Here is a 13944-nt window from a genome sequence, read left to right on the forward strand (position 1 = left end):
CTGTCAGGCCTGGTTCCACAAAATGTTTCTAAAGGAGTAATTAGATAGTGGTGCTATGGGGACATAGAAGTTGCTTCCAGGGCAGAGCTCTTGGGGAAAATTCACAGAAGCATTCATCAAACTATAGATATGAAAAGGATCTTGAGAATCAGAAAATTCAACCCCTCACATGATCGAGGAAGAAAAAGATTCAGGAAAATGTAATAAAATAAATTAGTAGCAGAACTAGATTTAAAACCCAGATCTTCTGATATTAATCAGTCTTTTTTTTTTTTTTTGCTGCATCTTTTTTGGATCTGAGAGCTTAATTAGATAGTTTATCTAATCCAACTGCTTCATTTTGCTGAACCTGAAAATTTTAGACAAGAGGTGAGAGAGGGAAGGAATATTCAATCTATAAAGTAAAAATTTCAAACTTCTTTAAGCTTTTTAGAAGTACCAAAGTGCATGAAAGCAATGGATGTGTTAATTACAAATCTTGTTTATCTATTTAATTCAGTGGCATATACCACAGCCCACACTCTGAATTGATAAATTATCTTGGTGGGTTGTTGTGGTTTAATGATTCATCACAGTTGAACTAACTTGTATCTCTTTCTTTTCTCAGTAACTACCAGAAAAAGATTTCTTTTCTCTGGGCCTCTTCTCCTTCTCCTTTCACTCATTCTTCAACCCTTTGTAATCATCATGTCCAAAGTCACTAATAATCATTTAATTGCCAGATTTGATGGTCTTTTATCTGTCCTCCTGATCTCTCCAATTCTTTGGTCACTGGTGACCATCCTCTTCCACTTTTGTCTTTCTCCGTCTATGTTCTAAATGCTTCCTCTCCTTTTCTGAATTATCATTCATATTATTCTCAGGCTGTGAATGTGCCCAAAGTGTCCATCTGTCTAAATGTGCCCATCTGTTATAGATCGCTTGACACCTTATCTTTTTCCTTATCATCATTATCAGCTTGTTAAGTTTAACTATCATGTCTTCACAGATGATTCCCAGATCTATATATCTGCTCTTTCACTCTTTCCTCCCCAGCACTCTCTTGAAGTGACCTATTATCTCGCATAATGGACTACCTATTAGACATATTCCAGAAATATCTAAAATTCTGCATCCCTGAGACAGAATTTATTATCTATTCCCTCATATCCCACAAATCTTTCCACTCTATCATTCTTCCAGGTTTCCAAGTTTATAACTTCAGTATTACACTCTACTAGCTCTTTCTCAACTCACATTTCCTCCACAAAAAAATTCGTACTCATTTCTTTCCTTCCTCCAAGCTCCTATCATTCATTATCTGGACTATTTCAATGACTTCCTAATTAGTTTCTCTGTCTCATTTTGATTTGCATTCCAATTCCTCAGAACTCCTATAATGATATTTCTAAAGTAGATGGGATGGACAACATCAATGTCCTGATAAACAACTTACAGTGACTATTGTTTGTTTTTTGTTTTTGTTTTTTGTTTGTTTTCCTGAGGCAATTGGGGTTAAGTGACTTGCCCAGGGTCACAGCTAGGAAATGTTAAGTCTCTGAGGCCAAATTTGAACTCAGGTCCTTCTGACTTCAAAGCTGCTGCTCTATCCACTGCACTACCTAGATGCTCCTATAAGTGACTATTATTACAAAGATAAAATACAATTCCTCCGTTGTACTTTTAGGATCTTTCACAACCTGACTCCAATTTAGCTGGCCAAACTCATTATGGATTATTCTCTTTCCCAAATTCATCCTTCAACCAAAATAGCTTTCTCTCTTTTTTCTTAAACAAAACATGAGGATCTGTCTGCCTTTGTTTGCATTGGCAATCATAAATACCTGGAACACACTCCATCTTCAATTTTAATTCACCGAATGCTTCAGTTACTTCAAGACATACCTGCAACACTTTAATATAAAACACTTCCTCTTCTTTCCAACTGTTATAAATTCCCTCACTAGCTACCTTATATTTATATTTCTGTAAAAACACTTTGCAAACCTTAAACCACTATGTAAATGCTAACTATTATATGTATGTACACATATGTAGACATATGCACTATTGTCTCACACCAGTAAGTTCCTTGATGGCAGGGATTTTTTTTCTCTTTGTACCCTCAGCACCCAGAAAAATACTTGGCACATAGTAGGTGTTTAATACATGTTTGTTGTTTGATTAAAAATTCATAAGAAATTTTTTTAACCTCATTCTAGACAAAAATGGTGTACATGTTATTATAGCCATGGTTTATAAGCAATTGGAAATGGAAGCAGGGATCACAAGACAACACATTCATAAAGAGAAAATTATGTCACAGAGATTGCATTTCCCTTTTGTACAGTTTATTTAAATTGTCAGATCTCTAATTACCCCTGAATTGATGTATCATAAGGAGAACAAAATCACATCAATATTTTTGTCATTGAATAAATGAAACATAAAGAAGAAAGAAAGTTGCAACCAAAGGAAAAGGTAACTCATGAGTTTTCTGTGGAGAAACAAACAAAATACATCAAACTTGGTTTAATTGTGTCAACAAGTCAATATGAAACAATATATCCTGACACCTGACTATCCTATGTAATATTTCTTTGAGCCAAAATATCCCTACATATATAACCACAAATTATGATCCATTATGTCCTGAGGAAAGAGTTTGAAAATTTCTTCTGAACCATGTAAACATATTTGGTCATCAGTAAATTCCATATGAAAGTGGGCATAAATGTGAGCATAATATATGTTAGAAAATATGGTTCACGTTTCAGAAATGAAAAATTCTCAAAAGTTATAAATTATTCAGAAACATCTTACCTGTATTTCATTAGTAATTTATCAAGGAAGACATCTGGAAGACAGTAAACCAGGTGACCACTTCAAATATTGCAAAAAATAAAATTGACTCTGATTAAAAAACAGGAAATGACTGATTTTTAATGTTGGAGTTATATCTTGAAATTAATCTAGGACACAAGGAGAAAAAGATTTTATGAGGTAAAGAAAGGAGCATTGTAGAAAGAGAATTCCTGGGGTGAATGAACAGGTTCTTTACCAACCAAATTGATTTTTTAAAAGATATATAAAGCAGTAAAGAATGTGAGAAGATACTTTTTTAAAAAGAATTATGGCATGAGCCTATCTGAATAGTACTAAGAGCCTAGAACGAGCCTAAGTTTCAAGAAAAGCAAAAAATAAAAAAAATAAACTATTCTGATTATTTGTTAGCTATCCTAAGAAAAAAGCTAAGGGATGTGACTATAGATTGGAGTGATATGACTGTAACTACTAGTGAATAAAGGCAGAATTACTGAACTCATATTTTGCATTGATTTTCTCTACAAAGGAAGATATTTTTCTAAAAAAAAAAAGATTGAGTGGGATAAAAGGCCATTAATAATTGAATCATGGGGGACATAAGGATGTAACAGAAGAGCACATGGGTGAATTAATGAAGTCATCAGCTGCTCTAGAGGGACTTCATCTTCATGTGCTTTGGTGGGGGTAATTCTGATAAAACAGAGTTTTTGGTTTCTGTAGGACTATCATTCATCTCTGAAAGGTTATCAAAAGTGAAAAATACTATGGAATTAGAGTAGGGAAGAGACTGTGAAGAATAAAGTTATAATACATTTTTGTAATTTACCACTTCAATTTCCTTGGCATGTAGAAATGTCATGTATTTTTCCAATCTTCTTGTCTAGATTTAATCCAAAAATATCTGCATTCTGAATGTGCTGATCTTTGTACAAAAATATATTGTGGCAGGGTATTTTCTTCTTTATTCAAATTTTTAAGATTTTTTTTGAGAGATTCACTTTCTATTTAAACTCCCATTCTTATTTCTTACTTAATTCTTGCTTGACTTGTTCCACTATCATTTCTGGGACATGTATTTATTGCAGGATTTTCCCTTTTATTGTGGGTTTTCAAAATTATTTCCTTTACACAATATTACTTATTCATTATTTTGATTCCTTTTCATGGTAGTTTATTTCTTATAATTTTATCACTTCTTTTATTGACATTTCTATGAGTTCCTTCCTATAATCAGCCCTCTTAGTATTAACATGTTCCTTTTTGTTTCAAGTAGAAACAAAATAATTTAATCCTTGTTGATATTCTATATCCCCTTCAATTTGGGGCTGGATGTTAACTTCAATCCCTGTGTGGCATTTAAGGCACAGTTTAGAGATTTTGACTAGGGGGAGAAAAAGGGTTAGAAATCAGATCAGATATATTAGCAGATAATTCTTTTAAATATAGTCTGGGTATAGACAAGATTATGCTGCATGTACAGACCTTCCCCTGATAGTGAGGGCTTAGCGAGTAAGTAACATGTGGCACATGGGAGACATGGTGCTAGCAGTCGCCCAGGCTTCTCTATTCACAGAGCTAGACTTGGGGTTGAGGTAGGACAATAAATAGTTTCACCTATTTCAGAGACTCTAGCTGACCAAAATATGTGACATAGCACTGCACTTGGGGCCTGAGAGATACATATTTTCACACTTGGATCTCTGACATAGGGGTAGACTTTGTGTTAGAATTGAAACCCAATATTATAGAGTGTCCCAAACTTGGAGTCTTTAGAACAAGTTTGGGGAAGAGAAATGGGTGATCCAATAATCCAGACTTTTGATGGTATTTGGCAGTATTTACCATGAAGTAAATTCTTACATGGTTATGATTTGCATGATTTAAATTAGCACTTTTTACTGTTTTGATGTGGAAAGGGGGAAACATTTAAAACCAATCAGTCATTATGCCAACATAACTGGAACTCTCCCCCACACATCTATTAGCATAAATGTGCCTTGAGACAGAATCATAGAAAGTCAGAGTTTTATATAAAAAGAGAAACTGGGAAAAAATTTTATCACATATCTCTGATAAGTCAGGTATCCAAGTTCTATATATATGAACAGAAACACGGGAGACCAAAAACTATCCCCTAATAGAAAAGTAGCCAAAAGAGAAGAATAGTTCCCACAAAAATACAACATGTTAAAAGATAAATGAAAGGAATGCTCCAAATAACATAACAAGAGAAATACAAAGGACCAGGTGTATCAATTGAAACAAAAATGTATTATCAAATTCTAGTTCTTATAATGGTATTAAAAAAAATCACTCAGCAAATGTTGGAAGAGCTGACAGACTAATGCTGATGGAACTTTAATTGAGCCATTCATTTTGGAAAATAATTTAGAGTAATGTTAAGCAAAGGAATAAGCTATCCAAATGCTTTGATTCAGAAGTATCACTGCTAGGTATAAAGCCAAAAATAGTCAATCATTTTTTATAAAAGTCTTGTATGACCCTTTCCCCCAAAAAATCTATATTTATAACAGCCCTTCCTCCAAAAAAATGTATATTTACAGCACTTTCTATAATAAAATCTCCCCAACAATAACAATAACAAAATGACAGCAAGGTAAATAGTCACTTATTAAGTAATTACTAAATAAGTTGTGGTATACAAATGTATTATTCTTGTAAGAAACAATAAATATAAAGAGTATAGAAAAGCATGAGAAGACATATGAATTGTCACAATGGAAGGGAATTCAGGGAGCCACATATATATCCAATGGCTATAACAAATAAAAATGAGAGCAAAATGATTGCTGGAATGTCGTGCAACAATGACCAAATACTATTGATGAGAAGACAGCCCCAAATCATTACTTCCTACAACTAAAGAAAGAAAAATTAATATAAAAAGGCATTGAATGACAAAAATGACTGGAGGCAATGCAATAAACCAAGCCAAGATGTAACATAAATGTAACAATGAAAATGGAAAACCACCCCATAAAATTAATATTGTAAAATGACAAAGATAAAGATAATTCAAAAGGAGAAACAGGAGAAGGCAATCAAATCCCAACCATTTACCCAGGTGAGAGTTCTAGAATTCTAGTTTGTCATATTTTCATTTATTTTAATCTCTTGTTTTGCTTTTTTTGTTGTCTTTAAAAATATGGGATGACTCTCTGGGAGAGAAAGGAAATTTTAGTGATATCAAATCAAAACATTAATAAAACATTTTTAAAAATATATAATGACCAAGCCTGAACCTAAATAAGAGACACAGAAAGGCACTTCATTCCCTACTTTGCAGAGATGGGGATGGGATATTAATGTGAAATTGTCAGATTTTTTCAAACTATTGGCAGGGTTTTTTTTCTCTTTCTAATTTTCTCTTATAAAAGGTAATACTTTGGGAAGTGGAGGGAAGGAGAGTACATAGGAAAATGTAGATAATGAAAAACAAAAAGTCATAACAAAATACATTTTCAAAGAATGACTCTTTGAGTTGGATAAGGAAAGAGATAGATTTGGGAGGGGGGAAGTTGATGAAATCAGAGGCTCTTCCATTCCTGAGGCAAGAACTCACTCTGCAACATCCTTCACAAATGGCCGTCAAGTCTTTATTGGAAGATCAGGAGTCCATTACCTCTCAAGGCAAAACAAGCTAAAACAGATTTAGCTTCTTGACAACAATTATATGCTTTCCTACGATTCCACCTAACTAGGGTAGTGAGTGGTGTGTCATTTAAGGTATTAGATAAATTTCTAAGCACAATACCCCAAGTTTATTAGTCAGTAAACATTTACTAAGCACCTGCCATGTGCCAGTTACTGTATTAAACACTAGGGATACGAAAGAAAATACAATAGTCCCTGCCCTAAATGAGTTCACTATTTAATGGAAGTGGGGGAAATATGAATAAATGAGGTACATATTGGATAAATGTTCTTATTTAGCCATGTTTGACTCTCCATGACCCCATTTAGAATTTTCTTGGCAAAGATTAATGGAGTAGTTTGCTATTTCCTTCTCAAGCTCATATATATGTATATGAGGCAGATATGATAGTAACTTGTTCAGAGTTACATAGCAAGTATATAGGGCCAGATTGTACAATATTTCAGAGTCTGATTCTTTTTGTACAGCAAAATAATGTTTTGGTCATGTATACTTATTGTGTATCTAATTTATATTTTAATATATTTAACATCTACTGGTCATCCTGCCATCTAGGGGAGGGGGTGGGGGGGGTAAGAGGTGAAAAATTGGAACAAGAGGTTTGGCAATTGTTAATGCTGTAAAGTTACCCATGCATATATCCTGTAAATAAAAGGCTATTAAAAAAAAAAAAAGATGTCTTCAGGGCAGCTAAGTAATTCAGTAACATGGTGCTCTAGAAAGAGCGCCAGCCCTAAAGTCAGGAGGACCTGACTTCAAATCTAGTCTCAGACACTTAACACTTCCTAGTTTTGTAACTCTAGGCAAATCATTTAATCCCAATTGCCTCAGAAAAAAAAAAAGTCTTCTTAACTCTAGGTCCGGCACTCTACTGCACCACTTAGCTGCCTACAAGACAAATAGGCAATAATTAGTAGTAGAAAGGCATTCGAATTAATAGGGGTTGGGAAAGACTTCTTGAAGAAGGTAGAACTTTAGTTGAGATTTGAAGGGATCCAGGAAAGTTAGGAGATAGAGATGAGTGAGAAGCATACTTCAGGAATAGGTGTCATCTAGAGGCAATAACCAGATCCTAGAAATGGGGTGCTTATTCATGGAACAGCAAAGAGTTCAGTATCATTGCATCAAAGAGCATTTGGTGAGGAGGTAAGATATAAGGGACAGTTAGATGTATAATTGGATAAAATCAGGAAGTCCTGAATTCAAATTCAACCTCAAACAAGGGTTGTTAGCTGTGTGACCCTGGGCAAATACATTAAACTCTGATTGCCTTAATCCACTAGAGAAGGAAATGGCAAACCACTCCAGTTTCTTTTCCAAGAAAATCCTATGGACATTACAGCCCATGGATCATCTGAACCATATTGTCTATCAGGAAGTGAAGAGTGGGGTACAATTGAACGATAATAAGTTTTAAGAAGGCTTGGAAGTTAGGGGGAAAAAAGGACTAAGTTATGAAGAGCTTTGACAATAAAGGATTTACAAGAAAAAAGATCATTTAACAAGAAAAAGCATTGCATAAATCTGAATAAAGACATTCTCAAAAACATTTTCTCTTGTACCTAGATTTTATAGTAGTGTTTATAAATAATATTTCCAGAAGCCCTTGGTTAATCTGATTATTTACCAAATAGATGGAAACATTTTTTTGAGAGCTGTTTTGAAATCCTTATTCCTCAATGTGTAAATAAGAGGATTTAAAGTGGGACTGACTGTGGTGTACAAGAGTGCAACCACTTTGCCATTATCCATTGAAGAACTGGAGCCTGGAAGCATGTAAGTGTATGTGATTGTGGTATAATATATGGTGACCACGATGAGGTGGGAAGAGCAGGTAGAAAAGGCTTTCTTTTTCCCCTCCCTGGTGCGGATCTTCAGGATATTAGAGATGATGAAGCCATATGACACCATAGTGAGCACAAAACTGACAACTCCAAAGTACACATCTGCAATGACTATCATGATGTTGTTCAAGTATGTAGAGCTGCAGGAGAGTAGTAACAAAGTGGGGACTTCACACAGGAAGTGGTTAATTTGATTGGGACCACAGAAAGTTAATCGTAACATCAGGCTAGTTTGTAGTGATGAGCTGAAAGTGCCAGTGGCCCATACACTACCCACTAAAAACATGCAAACCATCTTGTTCATCATGCTACTATAATGTAAGGGGTGGCAGATGGCCACATACCTATCATAAGCCATGGCTGTGAAAAGCAAAAGTTCAGTCCCCAAAAAACAAGAGAAGAAATATAACTGAGTCATACAGCCATTATATGAAATGGATTTCTTCTCCACAACAAAATTCTCCAACAATTTGGGCAGAACTGTGGACGTGCAACCAATGTCTATGATGGCCAAATTGGCAAGGAAAAAATACATGGGGGTATGAAGATTTGAGTTCAGACATATGGCCATGACAATGAGCATGTTGCCGGTAAAGGCCATGAGGTACAGAAAGAGAAAAGAGATAAATAGCAACAGCTGAAGTGGAGGTGGCTCTGAAAAACCCTGTAGAATGAACTCTGTCACCAGTGTTTGATTGCTGAGCTCCATTTGACCCAGAGTTTCTTCTTGAATCAGTCAGAGGAAGTCTGACACGGTGGAGGATCCCTCACAGAGTACTGAAAAATCCAGCAGAGCTTTAGTAGACACATGAAGCAGAAGTTAGAATTAAAGCTGAAAAATGTTTTCATTTTAGTGGTTATCATGTTTAAGTTAGAAACTGTCAACAATTCAAACCATGAATAACTTAATAAAAATACTAGTACCAATATATTGTATCATTGAGATAATCAAGAGGTCAGGTCCTTCACCAATACTTCCAACATTCACTAGTTTTTCCTAACTTCCTTTCTTTATTCTCTCCCTTTTCTCCTGTCCTGTTGTTTTATTTTTACTTGTTTGCTTCCATTGTTTTATATTTTATTCCTCAGGAAGCATCCAGGTAGTGCACTTGATAGAGACCTGGGCCTGGAGTCAGAAAGATGAGTTCAAATCCAAACTATACTTCCTAGTTGGGCAACTCTAGGCAAATCATACAACTTCTGTCTGCCTCACTTTCCCTAACTATAAAATGGGGCTACCAATAGCACCTACCTTCTAGCAACAGTGTTGAGTATCAAATGAAATATTATTTATAAAATTCTTTCTAAATCTTAAAGTCATATATAAATTCTAGCTATTATTTTTATTATTCTTTTTTAAGAGAAGGGACTATGTCTTCATTATCATATAGGTCCCCCTTTTTTATCTAGGTATAGTGGAAAGGACACAGGCTGTAGAGTCCAAAGTCTGGTGTCTGAGTTTAAACTCTGACCCACACTAGGTAAGTGGCTTTGGGCAAGAGATTTTTGCCTCTCTGAACTTTGGTTTTTCCATTGGCAAAACAAAGATCATTATAATTGTACTATGTACTTCATATAATTATCCAGAACAAAGTGTTTTATGTTCCTTAAAATGCTATTGCTAAAAAGTTAAACTTTTTTTAGTTTTTAGTCAGAAGACATTCTGTTCCATAAGCTACCAAAAGAACACACACACACACACACACACACACACACACAGACATGTGAAAACAAATATTGTCCTTCTTCCTTTTCCAGTGCCTCCTGACAAAGAAAATGTAGGTTAAGGAGAGACTATATTGTCTTTAGAGGCATAAGGTAACCATAGCAATCCTAAGTCAAAATTGTACTCTCAGTTCTTTCTCATTTTACCAAGGAATAATGTAGTAAATTCAAAAAGGGTATTATAGGATATTAAATATTTGTAAGTTCAGTTCAGTTATTTTTTCAGTCAATTTTGAATCATCATGAACCCATTTGGGATTTTTGGGGGCAAAGATATTAGATTGGCTTTGTCATTTCCTTCTCCAGTTCAATTTACAAAGGAGGAAACTAAGGCAAACAGCATTAAATAACTTGTCACATATATAGTAAATATCTGAAGATAAATTTGAACTTATGAAGATGAGTCTCTAAGCACTGTATCACTTAACTGCCTTTGAGATATTTATAAAGTCTCAACCAAAATATTCAATGTAAGTGAGCTCATTCAAAAGCCTAATGGGGTCAGACTCTAAGAAGCCTTGCTGCATCTATAATAGTTGACCTTTGTTTTGCACTTTAAATGCTATTGAGTATAATTTTAAGTGTTTTTAAAGCTCTTGTCATTTTTAATTAAATACATTCCCCACCATACCAAAAAGCTGTCAAAGAACATATTACTGTTAATCTTCAGATCTCTGCAACTGATATATTATTTCATTTGATCTTCACAACACCTTTGTGAGGTGGGAGCTAGCATTGTCTCCATTTTACCAGTAGGGAAATGAGATCTGCATTAAATGAATTGCTCAAGGTTTTACCTAAAAAGTAGCAGATTCAAGATTTTCTGATTCTCCACCTTGACTACATCTCTTTCCCTCTGTTGATCTCCAATTTATTCTGAGGGACTTTTTTTCTCCTTATAGCTACTTCTCCTTCCTTCATTAACCATCAAAATTTCTTAGAAAACTTTCAAAGGAATTCATAATCCTGGACCTGGAAAGATAAAAGGAAACACCAGTCAAAAACAACATGTGGCACCCATGGAAAGAAAAGGAGGGAGATCCATTCCTATAGTCCTAGAATAAATAAAAGTGTAGAAGAGAACTTAAGTCAGAGCATATCATAGTAAACAAAGTCCAGATTTGAGTTCTAAAAATATAGGCTAGAGTCCTGTTTCTGTGACACTATGTTAAAATACAGTTGACAAATCAATCTCTCAGAGACCCTGGCAGTTAATTATCTAGGACTATAAATTGTAGATGAATCAAAATCACCAGACCCATGCTCCTTCTCTTCCAATTTCCTCTTCTCATCAGCTAATCCTCAATTAGTTGAAATTTTTGCCTTAAATAACTTCATTAGGGCGATATTAGGATTTTGATCTAAAAGGAATCTTAATAGATTCCATTGGATCTTAATCTGTTTTAGGACATGGATCTGGTAGAATCTAAGGATCCTTTCTTGGAATAATATTTTTTCAATTCATAAAATAAAATACATAGTCTAGTGACAGGAGCCATTCTATTAAATACAGTTACCAAGATATTTTCTTAAAGTCTATAATCTGTAGGATGAGAAACTCCAGATAATCTATATTTTTAAAATTTTACACATGAGCAAACTGAGCAAAGGAGGAAAACAATTTGCTTAAACCAGCAATATTTTTTTCACATAATTCTGCTGAAAAGAAAATAAACTGAATGGATTGTGGCTTTTTAAATTGTTTTTAAATCATGAAACAGAAATATAAGTGAATGGTAATAAATCTTAAGCTTAAAGGGAACGCAAAAGCCATATAATTCAACCCTTTCATTTTTTCTACAGATGAGGAAATGGCTGCCCAAAGAGGCCAAAGATTTGCCCAAGATAACTCAGGTTATAAACAGCAGAGTCAGAATTTAAACTCAGGTCTCCCTATTCTAAATGAAACATCCCTGTCATTTACTATTAACATGACAGATTTTGTTCAATCCTTTCTTCTCTACAAATGAGAAACTTACCTTCCCAAAAGAAAATAATCTTCTCGGTCTCTTGGAAATGTTTAAATATAATATGAATAAAATATCTTTGTCTCCATGACTTTCTTTTCTAATTTGGCCTTTAAAATAAAAACAGTTGAAATTATCACAGAATGGCCAGCTCTTTATATTTTAGTGAGGTCATCTGGGAAATATTCCCCAATGAATTTCACCTAAATGTTCCTGAAGGAGCAATTAAGTTTGGGCTGCTTTATTCTCGTGGAACAAGATTCTAAGTTTAGAAATTTTCTTTATGAGTTGCTCTATATTAAACTGGCATATTGAAATTCAGAAAAATGAACACAACACTTCTACATATTTGGCTCAGGTTTGAGAACTAGAAGTAAGAACACAGAGCAGCTGGTACCTTAAGCAGGTGAGAATGAAGTGACTACCCAAAGGTGCCATTGATAGTGAGTGGGCAGAACCAAAATTCAAACATATCTTCGGAGACCCTTTAGGAGTTTTCACACTTATCCCAATAAGGCTGCTCTGATTTAAAATGTGGCTGAATTTTCTTTTGGAAATGACCTTCAGGGACATTATACACATACACACTCACACACATACACCATACCTATTTTATCACTTTATAGCTACCTCATCTCATTTTGAGGAGTCAGAAAATTTCCTTGTCTAGCATGAACCTTCACTTTATTAATCATACTTGTCTTTGAATAACATATTGTATCAAGAAGTCATATTTATCTTAAGAGAATGAAAATTTGCTACCTCTGAAGAACGGGCTTCATTCAGAAGTACAGACTTGCAGACTTCCAAGTCCAAGTCTAAGTCTGAAGAAAAGTATGTTATGGGAGAGTATTGACAAAAATGAAATCATCCCTACCTCATGGAAACTCATGCTTTACTAAAGACATATAATATATATTTTTATTATAACTTTTTATTGACAGTACATATGCATGGGTAATTTTTTTGCGGCATTATCCCTTGCACTCACTTCTGTTCTGATTTTTCCCTTCCCTCCCTCCACCTCCTCCCCAGATGGTGGGCAGTCTTATGCATGTTAAATATGTTTAATATATCCTAGATACAATCATATAATATATCTTAAAAGACAATATGTTACAAGGGAATAAGAGTTAGATTTAGTTTCAGAAGATGAGAACAGATTATGGGAGATTTTATAATTCTTAATGGCTCTAAGCTTTTATCTAATGTAGGCAGGCTGTCTATGACTTCACCAAACAGGACAGCTTCATTAAGGATAAATTTTAGGTGTTTGTTCTTTATATTTTTCAGATGCATTGTGTTTTCAAAGTAAATAAAGGTTTCTAAATCAAAAAAAAAAAAAAAAAAAAAAAGGAACACAGAGCAGGCAACAGAGCAGGCAAGTTTTTCCTGGCTTTGAAACTTTGAGTCTAACCCAGAAATACTGGTTAAATATCCTTGACAAATAGAAATACCCCTTAAGGAATTTACTGAACAATCTTTTTTAAAAAATTATGTCAAAAATGTTTATATGTAATAGATATTTGCATAATTGACTTTAATCCAAAAACCAAACTGCTGTTTCTAGAGGAAATTTATAATTTCCTCATATATTTGATTTTGAGTAACTAAAGTTTGAAAGATAGGGTTTTTTTGTCTAGAGATCTATAAAGATGTGGTCCTAACTTGAAAGAATTTATAATCCAAACAATTTAAACAATTTAAATAACAACCCCTCTACATATACATATTCTTTAGGAATTATGATCATGACTAAAAACAGTTACTCACATAAAACGATAGTAGAATACTATTCCAAATATGATAGCCTGATGTTACAGATAACTGAACTCAAAGTATAATCTAATCCAAAGAGCCTTCAGATTTGCATAAAGAAAGCCTCTTCTCCAAAGAGATGCTAAAAGAATGTGAACACAGAGTTCCA

The 13944-nt window shown here is 34.2% G+C and overlaps 1 protein-coding gene across 1 annotated transcript; it reads right to left on the reverse strand.

Moving 5' to 3' along the window:
* Positions 1–8104: 8104 nt before the first annotated feature.
* Positions 8105–9096, reverse strand: LOC100915444 (olfactory receptor 13A1-like). The gene has a single exon (XM_003754947.2). It carries the CDS (start codon positions 9032–9034, stop codon positions 8105–8107), a length of 930 nt encoding a protein of 309 aa, XP_003754995.1. The 5' UTR covers positions 9035–9096.
* Positions 9097–13944: the final 4848 nt, after the last annotated feature.

The sequence above is a fragment of the Sarcophilus harrisii genome, chromosome 2 (assembly GCF_902635505.1).
Source record: "Sarcophilus harrisii chromosome 2, mSarHar1.11, whole genome shotgun sequence".
NCBI lineage: Eukaryota > Metazoa > Chordata > Mammalia > Dasyuromorphia > Dasyuridae > Sarcophilus > Sarcophilus harrisii.

Bases quoted from the DNA above. Each gene is read 5' to 3' on its own strand.
- LOC100915444 (XM_003754947.2), bottom strand. From the start codon at position 9,034: ATGGAGCTCAGCAATCAAACACTGGTGACAGAGTTCATTCTACAGGGT.